The sequence below is a fragment of the Pinus tabuliformis genome, chromosome 8, assembly GCF_031772625.1.
Source record: "Pinus tabuliformis cultivar Carrire ecotype Pingquan chromosome 8, CPIR1, whole genome shotgun sequence".
NCBI lineage: Eukaryota > Viridiplantae > Streptophyta > Pinopsida > Pinales > Pinaceae > Pinus > Pinus tabuliformis.
In genome coordinates this window covers 2,040,569,638-2,040,588,055 of record NC_142294.1, presented here as the reverse complement: position 1 = coordinate 2,040,588,055, position 18,418 = coordinate 2,040,569,638, and the positions used below count along the sequence as shown (strand labels likewise).

General features: G+C 37.0%; 1 protein-coding gene across 7 annotated transcripts in view; it reads right to left on the bottom strand.

Moving 5' to 3' along the window:
- Positions 1 to 18,418, bottom strand: part of POL{LAMBDA} (DNA polymerase lambda (POLL)) — a 364,299-nt gene that overhangs the window by 308,894 nt on the left and 36,987 nt on the right. For all 7 annotated transcript variants that reach the window (XM_089374948.1, XM_089374949.1, XM_089374947.1 and 4 more), the window contains one exon: positions 73 to 510. In XM_089374948.1, the coding sequence (XP_089231074.1) occupies positions 73 to 510 (438 nt within the window). The remainder of the gene's footprint in view (positions 1 to 72; positions 511 to 18,418) is intronic.

The window sequence follows — 18,418 nt, the reverse complement described above, 5'->3', positions numbered from 1 at the left end:
TTACATGAATCACTCTAAAAAGATAGTAAAGGAGTTTAAATATGAAGACAGGTTAGCTAGTTTGACTTGTACCTCCTTGTTCAACACACCTGCAGCGTTTTGTGTACCAGAGACCAAAGCCTCGGATGTTGACTGATCACCAGCTGGACCATCAGAATCAGTTCCATCACTTGAGTTCACCTTCTGAGATCCATTTTCACTTCTTGTATATTCCTCTGTTATTAAATCATTTGCAGATGTTTTTCCTCTTGAGGTAACATCCTCACCAATTGGCAGATGATCTTTATTTACATTACGATGCCTATATGGAGATGTTACCTCAGAATGGCTACTCAAAACTTTACTCCTCTTGGTCCTTGAACTATGATCAGAACTGTTGCTATCATTTTCCTCTGAAAGTTTTGATACAGACTTAGGTGTTGATGTTGATACCTCAATACGATAATGGTCCTCTGGTAGTTTTGATCCTTCTTTCAAACAGTCTTCTAACCACTCGTAAGATAGGACATCCTGCAATACTTGTGAAATTCAAACATAATTATTAATCAGCTAACGAAAAGTGGCAATGACTTCTGAGTATAGATATAAGTGCATTTATGAGCTCTTGTATAATCTTCATCTTTACATTAAAAATGGAGCTCATGGTATTTAATCTCAATATTTCCAGATCAAATGCATAAAAGATAAATAGCTACTATAATCAAAACTTTGATGCAGTACCAATAATTTGCACGCCTACAAGTGACATTTTCATGCAACTGTGGACAAAACCAGGAAGCCTCAAGACAAACAATGGACAGATCTAGTGGACTTCTGAGTATAGATATAAGTGCATTTATGAGCTCTTGTATAATCTTCATCTTTACATTAAAAATGGAGCTTCATGGTATTTAATTTCAATATTTCCAGATCAAATGCATAAAATATAAATAGCTACTATAATCAAAACTTTGATGCAGTACCAATAATTTGCACGCCTACAAGTGACATTTTCATGCAACTGTGGACAAAACCAGGGAGCCTCAAGACAAACAATGGACAGATCTAGTGGACTTGCAACCGTAATAATATTTATGGAACTGGCCTTTGTATCCTCCCAGCATTGCTGGAAGCCTTGTTGAGATTCACAAAGGAAAGCAGGGAATAGAATGGAACCATACAAAATCAAAATTCTGCTGTAACTCTATCACAAGTGCACTAGAGAGAGATAAGCCTAGTGCATGAGAGAGAGAGAGAGATGTCCAAGTACAATGCCCAAGTACAGAGAAAATAATGAAATGACATGCATAAAAGATCACCAAAGATATAGCCCTTAGGCATAAAACAATTTATAATACAGATCAAGAAGATCACACAATGAAACAATACAAATGAGAGTTTGAATTGTGCATTTATACACAACTCAAGTAATGCATCCCTTCGAGATGAGGAAGTGTCCCTTCAACAGAGGCTTACAAACCTGTTACCATAGGAGAAATTGTTTTCCTTATAATGCTATTACCCTAGGAGATTTTTTTTTCTTATGATGCAACTTGTCAGCAAAAAGCTCCTACCATGATCCACGAATAGCCAGCCCCATGCCTCTCACCCATTTTGTCCAGTTTACTCATCCAATGAAGGTGGATTATCTATTGTGAGGTATGTTGACCACCATGTCAACTACCCCATAGCTGTACATTTTTTCGCTCATGGATTTCCATCATGTCCGAGTACTCAAATGATCCACAGATTCATCATTATCAGTCATATGTACACTGGAGTTTTGTAAACCCATTATGCATTTTGTAATGTAAATGATCCTTGTAAGACAAATGTATGTAACAGCCTAGGTAAATTTATTTTTCTAATGATGATTTCCATCCTCAGAGTTTTTTCGTCTCACCGATTCATGTGTGTTTCTAAACATGGATGATCGGCAGAGTTTTTCCCTCTTCCTCACTCCAAAGCTAGGGTGGATTTTGTCATCAGGATATTAAATGAGTCCTAGCGTTATTTATCAAGTTTCTATAAAAAGTGATTTGGGAATAATTTTAGCTATTTGGTTAGATTATTTTATTACAAGACACTTAATCTTATAGGTCATATTTTGTGTCGCAGAAATGGGTAAGTGTTGAGGGTCTATAACAAACGGGTGTTCCCCCTTCATGGGTTAGAAATGTAATATTTCATGTAAATAATATTTTAGCTATAATGCTAAAGTATTAGAGGGTTGAAAAAATAAATAATCCCCTCATGAGTCAATTAATTAAACTTTCTAGATAAAATAAATTAAAATGCAAAAGCCAGAAATTTAATTAATTTAGGTCCAAGGAAAAATTAAATCCTCCAATATTTAAAATTTGTGGGTTTTAAAGTTTTTAATTTTTGGATGTCCCCGGCCAAGGGAATAGAAAGAAAGAAAAAAAGAAATTATTTTAACATCCACGAGGCTAAAGATAGCCTATGGGACAGATTGCTTCTTCATCTTCTTGATGTATTTGGCCCTTCTTCTGTGAAGCTTCAAAATAAATGCTCCCAGGTTCTCGACAAACCCCTCGCTAAATAGATTATCCCAAGAGCTAGCTACCAGCATATCTGCCGAACTTTCCCCGTTGTCTTTGAAGGACTCACATGCTAAAATGAAATATTTTTCTATTTCCACTTTTCCGGAAGAACAAAAAATGCATACTCTTTCCTCCCACACTTCTTTTGGCCGTTTCCAATGCCCTGTTTCACAACGGAGTTTATGAGAATTAGTACTTAACTGAGCAATAAGAATTTTGGCTCTCCAAGAGATATTTGCCTCTATGTATGCTTTTGGTTGATCACTATGAGTGGGATTAAACACTTCAATATAATACTTTTTCTTTCTTCCTAGCTCCTTATCCCAAGTATGCTTGTGGAACTTTTCCATAACAAAAGCTTTTATATCTATGGGACACGCATTCAAGCAAATACCCCATTTACTAAACCATTTTTTATTTTGTTGCATCCAAGTTTTTCTTCTCTTGCACAATCTGTCATTAAAGACAACCTTAGGCCATCTACCCTCTTCCATTTGCTCAATTTTTTTTAAATACCTTGTGACTAGCGCCATAGCAATTGCTTCAATAGAAGCAGTCCCTGTTTCACTTAACAAGATAGCATAAGAAACTACACTTTTAATCTTGAATTTGTTTGCAACCAAACGCTTTTGAATTTTCTTAATTTATCTCCATGGCATGTCAGATGTACTGTATTGAACATTTCAATATATCTTGGCCCCTTGGGCCATAGTAGTTAAGTCAAAGTCAATTTTTTGAGACAATTAACTCAAAATAATCATTTTTGAGTTAATTAAAAGGAAATTAAAAATCAAATTCGAATTTCCTCAAAAGTAACTTTATTTCAACGGCGATGATTAAAAAATCATTTGATCTTCACCAACTGTTGAGATTGCTTTGGCGGGGATCAAGCCAAATAGCCCTTGGAGAATTTACCTACAAATTAGAGGTCTCTCTCCATTATTTGGATCCGATGTTTGAATCGTATACTTGCACTGAGAAAACTTTTGCAACTTTTTTCTGGTTAATAAAACACAAAGACTTTGGGGTTTTAGACCGTGTTGTTTCTCTTACAGATTTATGTGGTAATATTGCTCTTAATACTCTGTTGCTTTTATTTGTATTTGGTGGATAATAGCCTTTGAGGATTGATCTATGCACAGATTTCTGGGTTTTTAAAATATCATTTTGATTTGATAGAAGTAGCACGTATCTCTATTTCTTAATGATTTTATGATCATTTTGAATCTCTATTAATATAACAATTAGATCTAAGTGTGCAGAGGTTATCATTTAGGATTTGAGCGTTTGACTTTGGGAAGTTTTTAGCTAGACCCACTGACTCTCAGATTACAAAATTTGAGGAGCCCACTATTTTTAATTTCTGAAGTCATTTTACAAAATTTTGTACTTGCAGGGTTTTTCTTGGACTTGAGCCTCTTTAAAATTTATAGTTTATTTGTAAATTTGTGCAAAAATGTTTAAATCTGCCTAATAGAGGGCTTTGATCTATATAGATCTGCTAGATCTGTAGAATATATTGTAGATTTGTAAAAATCAATTATTTTAATTCATAGGGGTTTTTGGCTATTTCATATTTTTGCATGCACATGTTTTGGGGTTTGCTATCTTTTGTTTGTGTAGGGACAGATCTGAAGATTGAAGACAATTTTTGTGGATTCTGGAGACAGATCTAGGCCTCGAAGGGCATCTCCATTTTGTTTGCAGGTTGAAGAGAAATCTCAAGAAGATCGTGGGAAAAAATTTTAAGGCCTTGAGGCCCTGCGCTGGACATCTCCAACCTCCTTCTCGGCCTCCTTTCTTCATTCTCGGCCTCCCTTCCTTCTCGGCATCCCCTCTTCATTCTCGGCCTCCCTCCTCCTTTCTCTTTTGTTTTCCCTTTTCTCCTTATCCCTCTTCTCCCTTGCCTTCTCTACCTCCCTCTCCCTTTCTCGACCTCCTTCATTTCCCTCTCGACCTCCTCCTTTTCGCTGCCTCTTCTCACCCCGAAGCCTCCCTTCTTTCATTCCCTATCACCATAATTTTGTAACTAAATTTTTCCTAAAAATTCCCAAAAAAAAATTAACAAAGTTTTTAACAAAAAATTTTCCCAAAAAAATTTCTGAGTTGAAGATCTTCAATGACTTGGGCAGCTTGTCTCCAAGTGTCTTCAAGCCCCTAAGGGCTCACTAGCACACATCCTCTAAACCTTTCCTCATTTCAATTATCTGATTGAAAGCAAGGCTAAAACTGGCATAGATTCTCAATTAGCTGAAGTTTAGCAGCGAATTTAGTTTACATCTTTTAACTGGCATAGATTCTCAATTAGCTGAAGTTTAGCAGCAAATTTAATTTACATTTTTTACTACATTACATTTCAGAAAAAAAAAAATAATAATAAATAAATAAATAAAATAAAATAAAATAAATAAAATTAAAAAATAAAATAAAATAAAATAAAATAAATAAATAAAAATAAAAATAAAATAAATATATATATATATATATATCCATAAACTTTTTGGATGCTAAGTGACAAATTTCTGAATATTATTTCACTGCTCTTTTGGTAATTTATTTCTGACTTTTAATATCAAATGCATCATTAGATTGAAAATATTTAAACTCATAAATTTTCTGAATTATTAGTTATCAGTTTGTCATTTGAAGTTTTCGTTGTTACACAGAAAAAATTTGAATCTTGCATGGTAATAGGACTACTGGTTTAAAAATAAATTGTTGGCATTATCATTTGTTTTAAGAGAAAATTACTAGAACTAATATTTCAGGCTTTGCACCTAGTTGTTGTGATCTGAATTTAAACACTTAATTTATTTTCTGAAGTACATTTGTTTTTACATGCTCATTCAGGAAGGATTAATTTAGTTTTACTTATGCATCTAATGATCTTTGATTGAGTATTTCATACAAATGGATTTATGAATATTAAGTGTTTTATTTCCAGCATTTTACATTGGTTTCCTATTGTATATTTCAGTAATTATTTGTGCAGACTTCATATTTTACATTGTTGGTATAAGTATTTGTTTTCACATTAAGATCATTTTTTTGAGCCTTAAGTTAAATAACACTCAAGACATATTTCAGAAATAATTTTAGGCCCTCCTTTCACCATCACATCATTTCACTTTGCATTTGCATACTAAGCTAGTACTTGCACATTAAAATTTTACTTCCAAGCATAAGCTTGGTCGATAGAAACATTAAGGGATCAAACTTAGAACAGGCATTTAACTAAAATTAACCAAGTCCCTACATTTCACATAGCTTTAAGTTTTGCATTTGCATATAAGATAGTCGAATCATTCAGCAGCAGTTTCCCATCCATTACTTGGACTTTATTTCCTCCGCAAGAAAGTTGACTACACAAGGCGCTGGTATCATTTTCCTGAAATCAAATTGAATCCTTCAAAATCTTGTGCAATCTGAACAAGTATTGGTTGCTTAACTTTGTCTCCTAGATTGGTTGGTTCCCAACTAATCTTCCCTCATTCCATTTCCATAGGGTCTACCCCCCTTAGTCTGCTCTTGGGAGACAACCCAAAGAGAAAGATTGGGGATCCGTGTGACAGCTCCCAATCTGAGTTGTTGTCGCGGTGCCTAGACATTCTATGCAACAACATTTTTTGGCATCGTTATCGGGGATAGAGTTTTTTTGTCTTTGGTCCTCGCGACATTTTTCTAATCTTCTAATCTTTTTCGTCGTTCATTAGCATGTCAAAGTGGCACAACATTTTTGGTGTTGTTACCAAGGCATCAAGTTTATCTTGTTGCAAGATTCACAACATCATTTTTTCCTTTTTTTTGCTTTCATCTTTCTATCTTTCATTTAAGCCAACAACGCCAACATTTCTTGGTGTTGTTGTCGGGGACCAATTTATTGGACCTTGGCTTTACAACATTCATCTCATTTATTTTTTCAATCTCTTATCATTTTTTGTCCCATCAACGCCACATTTTATAGAGTCATATCATCTCTTCATCTTTTCATCATCATATCTTTCGTCATCTCATTAATCCTTTCATCTGCGCCTTTAGCACCTGGACATTTCAGTTGATTTCCTGTTTGGGTGGCGACTCCACTTATTCATCCATTTACTCCCAGACAAGAAACCCTCCCTGATATCCATCTGCTTCTCTCGACTGACCTTTCAGTTTCTGCCTTTGGAATCTTAAGGTTAGATTCATGCTCAAGTGGTGACTCCATTTCTTTCATTTCTTACAAGAATTTCTGCTAGAAGCTCGCTTCTTGTGGATCTTTTTTTATTTTCTTGACCAAAGATCTATCTCTCTAGCATCCATTTGGTTGTTACATTCCCCCCCTTAAGCAAGTCATCATGGATAATACTCTTCATGATATGTCGGAAGATGCCATTCATAAATTGCCTTTGTTCTCGGGTGGTGATTCAGCCACTACTGGAAAGCATCTCCATAAGGTTACTCATATAATAACCAGATATTGTCTTCCTTCACAATAAAATCATGAAAATGTCAAGATACGTCTCTTTGCCTTTTCCTTAGACGGTGATGCTATGGATTGGTTTCATAATTGTCCTGAGGATTCTTTCGCTTCTTTACAATACATCATCAATGCTTTTAAGGATAGATATATGAAACAAGGTGACTCGCCTTGTGCCCCTAGTACTATGCAAAAGAGTGAAAGAGATCTTGTAAAGAACTCAACTATCAACAGAAGATTTCAAGACAATTCTCATGATGAATCCACGTGTACTATTGCAAGACAAATCCATGATAGTGGACAAAAGGAAACAAGTTGTCAAATCAGTGTTGACAACGATAAGCATCTAGTTAAGGAATTGATTCAGATGGTTAAAGACATAGTTAAATCAAGCTCAAGTAATCACGAATACAGAGGTTAATCAGGCTCAACTTATTAAAGATATGGAATTTAACCAAGAAAGATTAATAGTCGATCATGCCAGGGAAATTGATTCGATACAAAACAAATTATTAGCCTTAGAGGAAAAGATAATGATCATGGAATTCAATCACTCCAATTGAATGACTGCCATGGAAGAAAGACATGTGGAAGAAATGGCCATCATGGAATTTGATCACAACAATCAGTTAGCTACCATGCAAGCAAATCATAAGAAAGAGGCAAACTATATGGAAAATCGTTTCATGGGCGTCAAAGCGAAGAATGATAAAATTATAAAGGACATGGAAGTTGGTCAAATATCTCTTTAAAATAGATTATTGGCCATAGAGTAAAAACAAGCACCATGTGTTATAAATATGGAAGAATGGATACCATCAAAAACAGAGTAAAGATAATGGAAGTTAATCATTCTAATCAGATGTCCATTATTCAAAATCATATGATTGCAATGGAAGCAAAGCACACTCGGGAAATGAAAACTATGGAGGCTAATCATATCACTCTGCAAGACAGATTCGTGAAAACTGAGCTCAATCAAGCGAAATTAATAGTAAGGCATGCCAGAGAAATGAGTTCCATACATAAGAGGTTGGAAGAAAGGAAATCACAGGTACAAAAGTTTCAGTCTGATCCAGATGATAGATGGCAGAAAATCAAGGAGCTTTCAACAAATCATAACTCTCTCAATCCATTAAAGCAGGTCCTGTCTTGTTGTGAATATCCTAAGAAAGTGGTTGACCCCATTAACGAAGATTTAGCTGAGGATGACATGATCAGAGAAGAAATTGAAAAGGATCAAGTTATAACTCATAAGACTTGTACAACTGATCCATCATTTATCACAAAACAGATGCAAAATGAAGAGAGGCATGTCACAAATATCTTACATACTTCGCATGAAAGTTCCCAAACAGAATGTTCAACATCATCAGCGATACAGCCTACCACGAAGAAAAGCCTGAAGCAAAAATGAAAAAGAATAAGCAAGCAGTTTGATGCATCTGATGGCCGCGAGCAGCTCAATTTTCAGATAAGACATAATCCTACCGTATGCAGGATTGGACAGAGCACATCCGAAAAATAGCCCACAGATTTGCCTAAAAGCAAGCAAATGCTCAGTATGCACTATATTGAACACATTTGATGCCATAACGCATCCTTTGTATTGTATCTCTAACCTAACACCCTGTTATTTCAGCATTTTCACTTTGCAGTTAGATTAAATTTATATTTTCATGTTAGTAGAATAGTTAATAAATGAAGAGCTTCTAATTTTATGTGCTTAATGTTGTATGATGATTTTTAGATTATATTTGGATGGACGCTACTTATGTCATTTTATGTTTTCTTTGGGTGCAGATTCTGGATTCTCACATTCCTTCAATGAAGCAACATGTCCCCAAGTAGAGCCAGATGTTGACCACTCCATGTCAACTATCCCATAGTTGTACGTTTTTTCGCGCACGGATTTCCATCATGTCTGAGCACTCAGTTGATCCACAGATTCATCATTATGAACCATATGTGCACTGGAGTTTTGTAAACTCATTCTGCAATTTGTAATGTAAATGATCCTAGTAAGACAAATGTATGTAACAATCTAGGTAAATTTATTTTTCTAATGATGATTTCCATCCTAGGAGATTTTTCATCTCACTAATTCATGTGTGTTTCTAAACACGGATCATCAGCGGTGTTTTTCCCTCCAGACTCACCCAAAAGCCAAGGCGGATGTCATCAGGATCTTAAATGAGTCCTAGTGTTATTTATCGAATCTCTGTAAAAGTGATTTGGGAATTATTCTAGCTATTTGGTTAGATTATTTTATTACAAGGCACTTAGTCTACTAGACACAGTCTCTCTTCCTTTTGTTCTTCAATCAATGTCTTCTTCTCCTTTGTACCTTGATCTCTTCCTTCGCACTTCTTCTGGCAACTAATAGCTCTTTTTCCGGCAACTACAGAAACCCTAGGTCTCCTTAGAGACCTCTTCTTTGGTGCCTTCCTTTCCTTCGCTTGGCAATCTTTCTTCTTCTTGATATTTCGACTAGATAATGAGCCTCTTCTTCTGGTGTATCTTTGAGTTTAGAGGTTGATCCTCTTAACCCTAGTGCAAATCTGATTTCTTCGCACGTGTGGCTGATCTAGGGCTTGAGATAGCCCTTTTTACTTGCTCCCTTCCTTCGCTAGATGTGGGACCTCCTTCGCTTGAGATGGAGGCTTATTTGGAGTCACTTCTTAGCCCAATCGAACTCTATTATGTTGCTGCCCTTGTGGATCTGATGTGACTGCAGAACTGCCCTCCTTTCTTTGCACGTGTGACAAAATTAGGCCCAAAAACAGTCCTCCCAAACTCGGTTTCTCTTTCCTCTTCTTCACTGCCCTAGAATCACTTCAATGCTCCTTTTTCGCACCTCTTTTTCGTCCTTCCTTGCTCACTGATTTCAGAGATGATTGATGGTCTAATGGTGAGGCCGAATTTCCCTATATATAGGAGTTTGTCCCTCCTTTTGAGTCGACATGACTTTAAGGGCACCAAAATTTATTCTTTAAGCCGACTTGAAGAGGAGACTTGTCCTTGTGCTTTGGAGGATGACTTTTGACAAATATCTTTGACATAATTACATAGGTTACATAGTGTAACATGCCCACATGGGTCTTCAACAATTACATTGACTATTTGACTTTACCAGAAGCACTTAAACATGTGCTTGACCTATCAAATGGGCAAGAAACCCATTCTTGATAATTACAAAAATAATAATTCTTTTCTTTTACAAGTACAAAGATCAAAATTACATTTATGAAGACAAAACCTAGTTACGCTTTCTTCAACACTCCCTCTTAACTAGGGAGGATTTCATAAATCATTTTACAAGGTGTTTGGACATTTTCAATCTGAAGAATTCACATAAGAGAAATCGGATTAGCAATCCATCTGTTATAGCATCATAGTAACCAACATTGTTTCCACATCAAGGCCTTCACTAATAGCTCTATCTCTCAATAGATCAGAGCACAATGTTGGCGAGACCAAGGACTATAGACACCTTCATCATTCTCTCAAGGTACATACCCACCCGGGTGTTCACTGAGTATGACCTTCTAGGACTATTCTTCTCTTGGGTTCTCAGCCCTCAAAGAATACCAGTCCTCTTGCCTACTCTTATCTTGGATGTCCTACACATCCTCAAAGAGCATTGTATGCTAGATGATTACCCAATCCTCCATTCTTTCTTCCCAAGTGAAGACAAGAATGTTGTGTCTATCTCTCCCTCTCAACTAGGGAAGATATGCCCATTCCTATAAAGGAATGTACCTCAGCTCTCTTTGACCAAGGACTTGCCCAAGGTCCCTCTTAATCAGGGACTTGCCAGAGCTCCTTCTCAACTAGGGACTCTCCTTTTTCATCAGCAACTTCTTCTTGTGTGTCCTTCAGCTGCTTGATCAATTTCTTTCCTTGATGTCATGAAATTCAGTCTAGCTTCTTCTTTGTAGAGCATCAGCCATCGATCACTTTCCTTCTTGGTTTGTCATGTCATTTCTTTCTTCATGGAAAGTGGCCTTCTTGATACATATCTGGAACCTTTGTCATATGGCTACTTCTTCTTTATCATGTTTCTTTCAGGAATTTCCATCCACCACATGAATGCTAGTTGTACTTGTACTTACAACCCTTGTTCCAGTAGCCCTGCATGAACCTATCCAGATATTATTCAAGAAATCAAAGCATAACATTAAATCAAATAGTACCTTATGAGATGGATTTCCATCATGACATCTTGTTGGCTTGAATCATCAGCATCCTACATTTTCACATCTCCAAGGCCTTTCCAGGTGTCAAGGGTCCTTTGATCTTTTTCTTCCTTTGTCAGAATTCTCGTGCCTTCTTCCGGGAGATGCCTTCAACAAATCTGTCGGATGTTGATTCCTAGTGTCCATGGTGTCCTTTTATCCCTGATCTCTTTTCTTATATGCTTCTTCATAGGTTTCTTAGTCAACCTCCTCATACTCCATATGAGGACATTTCTCATATTGACCTTCATCAGTGTGTGAACCATGCCTTCATGCATATTTTTAATGAAAGAGATCTATCCTTTTCTTCTTGACCATGCTTCCAAAGAAATTCCCCATGCTCATTAACACAGATGATGACATGAATTAACTGAAAACATAGATGCATACATACTTCATCTTAGTTCTTTCCTTGATCATCTCAGCTTCCTAGATTGACATTACCTCAATCCCCTTTGCTTTGTTACATCTTTCCTTGCCTGCATATCATCCTTTCTTGAATCCCTGTAAGTGGAATTCCTATCGAAACATCTGCCTTTCTTGAAAGTCATGAACCCTCTATTGAAGACTTTGTCGGAGGATCCTTAAAGTCCTCACCCTGCAAATTCTCCTTTCTGCTAAAGATAGTGGTCTTCTAAGATGATTCTTCTTGATCATGATCATTTCTTTATGTATTGATGAGGTTATCCAATGGCTACATCCTTCCTACATGAATATCTTTATCTGAGCTATCTCTACATAATGCTCCTATATTCCTAAAGATGTCATTCCCATAAAACATGCATTCTATCCTACTGCTACATGATCCTATGATACCCAAAATTTTAAAGAAGACTTATGTGAATAAGTTGATATTAGTCATAGTAGAGATCCAAAGGGTCCTCCTTCTGCTTCTGATCTTCTTCTTTCACTTCTTTGGTAATGTGGGCTTCTTCTCGTTTCCTCTTATTGTTGTCCTCCTTGAACTTAGGACAATCCCTCTTATAGTGTCCATATTCTTGGCAGTCGAAGCATTGGACTTTGAACATATCTCCTTTACGCTCTATGTGGACCAAACTTGCCAAATTTTCTTTTTCTTTTGGCCATCACAGCAAATGCTTGTTCCTTTGATCCCACATCATCTTTGGCTTTGAGTCTGGTCTCCCCAATTTTGAATAGAGACCAAAGTTCATTCAACGGGGTAGCTTCCTTCTTGGCATATATACTTGATGTGAAGTTGCCCCATTCCTCAGGTAATGCATTGAGCACCACAATTGTCATCTCTCTGTCTAACATAACTTCTCCCAGTTCTTGCAGTTGGTCTCTCATCTCAGAGACCTTCATGAAGTAGGGAGCTATTCCTTCTTCCTTGGATATCTTCATTTTATATAATTCATTACGCAACGATATCACTTCTCCAATTGTACTAACTGAGAATAGCTCCACCAGCTTATCATAGATTTCTTTAGATGTTTCAAGCAGTGTTGCGAAAATCGCGATCACAATAAAAAATCATGGGTTTTTCAAAATGCCGATACTATCGCCCGATTACTACGTGGTTTTTTTCCAAAAAATCGGTGAAAAAATCGCGCTAGCTTCAAAAAATCGCGATAATTTCGAAGTTATTGCAATTCGATGGGAAGTTATCGTGAAGGTGGCAAACAATGCGTTTTTATAAGGGAAAACATGATTTTTTTTGTCATTTTGAACAGACAGCAGCGTGGATTGAGAGCTAAGGAGGAGAGAAACCCTGGAAGGAGTCTACTAGGGCAGAGGAGGAGGAAGCTTGGAGATTTTAGCATCCCAAGTAAGAGAATTTCGTCTTTGGATCAAATTTCTTCGGCAAACCGTGGTTTCCAGGTATGGGCACACCAAATTTGGCCATTTTGTTTTGGTTTTTTCTTGTTTTTGCTTGGGTTTTTATAACCCAATATTTATCAAAAAAAATTGAGTGCATTTGATGGTCTTTTTTTCTCATTTTTGTTGCATAGAGTGGAGAGAGTTCATTTTGGATTGAGTTGAGGTTTTTTTTGTTTGTTAAATTGTCAAAAATGCAATGCGTTGTGTCATGTATGTAATTTTTTTTTTTTTTGTAACTTGCAATTCTTTTTGTGCCATAGGTTCAACTTCAAAGTTCAAACTTCATCTTACATTATAACTCAAGAGTTCAACCAAGTTACAAACATGCCAAGGAAATTAGACCCTCTATGGGAATTTGATGAACCTGATGGAGGGTTTGATAAATTGAACTTGTCTTGCAAGTTGTGTGGGCAGCATATGTAAGTAGGGGTTTATAGATTGAAGTATCACCTTACACAAATCCATGGACATCATGTAGAGCCTTGCGAAAATACAAATGCGGAAATCATCCAAAGAGCCATGAGATCATTGGAAGAATTAGAGCAAGAGAGAGTGGCCAAAGCAGAAATGAAGAAGCAACTAGCAGGGAGGGTGTTAGGCTCAGGTGAATATGGAAGTGGCACTAGTTCTACTTCAGCATCAATGTCTACAACCAACCCTGTAGCTGCCTCATCATTTTTTGTTCCTAGAACCACGTCTGGTTCACAACCATCTATCACCTCAATGCTTTAAAAAAGAGAAAGAACAAGCTAACAAGTTGTTGGGCAAGTTTCTCCTTTGGAGTGATATTCCTTTCAGTGTTGCAAGAAATAATCCATTTTTCCAACTTGCTGTTGATGCTATTGCAACTGTTGGCCCAGGGTACAAAATCTCTTCTTATGATGACTTTAGAGGTCGCATTCTTCAAGATGAAAAAGTTGACTGCACCAAAAGATTGGAGTTTAGGGCATCATGGGCACAAAACAGGATGCACTGTGATGTCAAATGGTTGGACCGACCAAAAGGGGAGAACCCTTATAAACTTCTTGGTTAGTTGTCCCAAGGGGACAATGTTTATGAAATCCATTGATGCATCTTCACATATCAAAGATGCAAAAACTTTATGTGATTTGTTGGATGTGTTTATTTTGGAGGTGGGTGCAGAACATCTTGTCCAAATCATAACGGACAATGCTGCAAATTATGTTGTTGCTGGCAGGATGCTTATGGAGAGGCATCCCACTTTATTTTGAACACCTTGTGCTGCACATTGTATTGATTTGATGTTGGAGGACATAAGAAAAATTTTCTTTGTGAAAGATATTGTTGACTCATCAAAAAGCATTACAAAATTTATATATAATCATGCATCTGTGCTTAGCTTGATGAGAAAATTCACCAACAACAAGGAGTTGGTGCGGCCCGCCATTACACAGTTTGCCACCAATTTCATATCTCTTCAATCCCTCTTGAATTCTATGTGGGATGTGAAGAGAATGTTTCTTTCAGATCAGTGGCATGATTTGACAGTGAGCCGCAAACCAGAGGGAGAGGTCGTATGCAGATTAGTTTCATACCAGGAAGACTTCTGGGCGGGAGTGCATGACGTGTGCACTATTACTGAACCTTTGGTAAAAGTTCTTCAATTAGTTGATGGTGAGAAGCCTGCAATGGGCTATTTGTATGAGGCCATGGACAGGGCCAAAGAATCCATTCGGGCATACTATGATGATAAGGGAGATGAGGGGTTTCAGAAACAACTCCTCCTATGGGAAGTGATTGATGAACGATGGAACAACACACTCCATCGTCCCATTCATGTTGCAGGGATCTACCTAAACCCTGCATTTTCTTACCCATGTGGGTTCGTATTTGATGCTGAGATCATGGATGGATTCTTAACTTGTGTTCAGAGGACGGAACGATCTCCAGCATAACGTGCAGAAATCTCCAAAGAAATGGAGATATATAGGATGGTAGGTGGCACATTTGACTATAAGATGGTTGTGACTGATAGGACAACTAAAATGCCAGGTATTTTTTAGTTTGTTTCAAATTTCATTGTCTCTTCAAGTTCATAACTTCATACTTTGCTTCAACTTTCAAATTTCATTTTTTCTCTTATGTTTATTTTATTTGTAATTTTGTTGTAGATGCATGGTGGAGAATCTATGGTGCCAAAGTACCCTATCTACAAAAGCTTGTCATTCGAATCCTCAGCCAAACATGTAGCTCCTTAGGATGCGAGCGCAACTGGAGTGTATTTGAAAAAAAACACAACAAGAAGCGCAACAAGTTAAACTTAAAACTTAAAATATTGCAAATTTCCAATTAATTTTTTGAATTCATTAAACAATATTTTTTTATAATTATTATTTTATGATCTTTGTACAGGTTGGAGTCCCAGCGACTTAATGACATGGTCTACGTCTACTACAATCTTCGATTGTGGGTGAGGCAACTTGAGAGGATACCTGATATGGAGGCCATCTCATTGGATGGGATTGACACCATTGCTGCATGGAGGGTTGAGGCCGAGAGGCCTCTCATGGAGTTTGTCGATGATTGGTTACAGCAGGAGGTAGTGGAAGGCATAGAGGGGGAGGAGGAGGAGGATGAGCAACAAGAGGAGGAGGTGACACCACCTACCCGGGCTACCCCTGCCACCAGTAGAGGACGTGGTCTACCTCCTCTAGCTCCTACTTCTTCAGGTTCTAGAGCACAGCAAAGTCCACTACCAACTCCACCGGCATCTACATCTAGAGGGAAAGGGAAAGCTATTGCATTTTCTCGCAAGAGGGGCAGAGGAAATCAGTAGTATTAGACTTTAGTTATTTGGTTCATTTCATTGTATATGACATTATGACTCATGATATGAGATACATTATTATATTTTTTGTTGATATTTTGAGGCTGAGTTGGGACTCGAGAGTCGGGACTTACTATTGAGGACATGATTCACTGTTATGTGTGATGTAGCACTAGAAATGATATTACACATCTTATATATTAGTTCGTTTATCATATTTATGTGTCAATGTATTTATTTTATGTTGTAAATGCTTTAGATATTAAAAAAAAATTAAAAAAAATTAATATTTTGTATTTTACGATTTTTTCCCGATTTTTTCCCTCGTCGATATTATCCCAATAATGATTTTCGCAACATTGGTTTCAAGTTTGGAGACATAAGGAATGAGAGGGTCCTTGATGGATTCTATCAGAATCCTTTGAGCCATATTTCATCCTTATTATACTTTGCTAGGGTTTGTGTTTGTTCCTGCTACACTCCCTTTGATGTGTTGAATAATCTAGGGCAGTTAGCATTAGTAAGATTCTTCTAGACTTCATAACAATTTTTGAAGTGCTTTTTACATTTTATCTTATTAGCTTGATCTTCTTCTTATTATTAGTGTGTGTGTTTACATCATCAAACTGCTATCAAAACAAAGAGACAAGAACTCAAGAAGTTGGCATTCTACCAGGGCCAAAACCTCTCCCTCTTGGAGAGGAAAACCCGCATGTAATTCTTATAGAAATTCCAATTGACGAACACCAAGACCTTGACACTTGACCCTCTCTGCCACTCCAATACCAAGACACCATTCTTCTTCCTTGTCACTGCTAATATCATCATTATTGTTGCACTAGTGAGATCTTTATTGTTGCAACATCATTGCTACACTTTCACCAAGGTCTTCACCATACCACTGAGATCTCCATGAGGTCTACTCCTAGATTCACTGAGATCGTGACTGTCTTATCATAGCTCTGCCTTCACTGAAATCATAGTTGCACTCTTACATAACATGTCTTCACCAATGCACCGAAATCTGCATCTTACCTTCACTAGGATTATAACTGAGATCTTCTTCTTGTGACTAGGTTGAGACAGTAGATCTACGTCCCGGAAGGTTTTTCGTCTCACCGATCCATGATCGGCAGAGTTTTCCTTCAAACCTGACCCCAAAGCCGGGATGCATTTTGTCATTAGAACTTTAGGAGAATCCTAGTGTGTTAATCTGCTAGATTATAGTTGTGTCGCAGAACTGGGTGATTTGTGAGGGTCTGTATTAAGTGGGTTTGTCCCCTTAAGATGTAAATTTGTAAAAGTCATGATGTAATGTGTCTTGAGGGTCGAAAAATGTTTTAAATCCCCTCATGAGTCCTAAGTCCTAGGTCCTAGGTGATGTTTCCGAAGGCTTAGTTCGATGATCCATTTTAAAATGAATAAAAAATAATAAAATAATTAAAAAATCATAAAATAGAGCAAAAACCCTAAAATAATAAAATAATAATATTTTAAGTGAATGCATGCAAAATATTATTTTTTAATAATTCGACGGATGAGATTAAGAGATGTCTTGATCTCCATCGACGGTCGAGATCATTTCAACATGGATCACTCGAACTAGCCGTTGGGATCATTTCCTTTATATAGGGTGCTAGGGGGTCATTTCAGATCATGAGATCTGTGAGTCTAAGACTGAAGAAGCTCTCTTGTAAATCTGTTTCTGGTTAATAAAAGAAGACTTTGGGGTCCATATCTTGATGGTGTTACTCTCTTGAAATGCTGTGAGATTGTTTAAATTTCTGTATATGTTATTTTCAGCCGTTAATAATAGCTTTTTGTAGAGTATTGTGAGCACAGGTATCTTGTTCACTTGCTAGGGTTTGGGTGTTGTTAGGGTTTCTGAAGTAATGGCAGGTATCTCCATTACTTCCTGAGATCTAGCAGCATTTTTGCCCTCTTTACTGATGGTTGTTTTGAGATGTGCAGAAAACCATTTTCTGAAAGAATATTGTGGGCGTTAGGGGAAGTTCTCGGCTAAACCAACCAACTCCCGCAAGCATTTTTTGCTGAGCCCAGTTGGATTTGATCCTGGGTCTATCATTTAGTTTTATTTTTCTGATCTGCATGAGAGATTTTCTGAAGTTTTTCACAGTGACAAATTTGAAATTTCTTTTATTTAAAATATTTTTGTGCTTACTACTAAATCTGGCTGTTAAGGGGCTAAATCTATACATTAATCCGTTGTTTTAGGGTTTCAAAATTTTCTGATCTAGGGTTTCAATTTTAGTTTTGCTTAGGTCAGTTTTATTTAGGGTTTTGATTTTGGTTTTATGTATGTATTATTTTTTGGTGATTTCAGGTGGCAGAAGCAAACACCAGGTATCGATCTGAGGGCCAAGCCAGGTCCAAGCAGCGAAGTATTTACATCTGCGCCCAGCATTCAAGTGAATAGATGGTGGCATTTACGCATTAAATCTCGGAAACAATCTACGTCTCTGCCATCAACTGGATCCTTTTTCTTTCGGGAGATTTGTTTGCTGTATATGAACTTTTTGATAGCGCCACC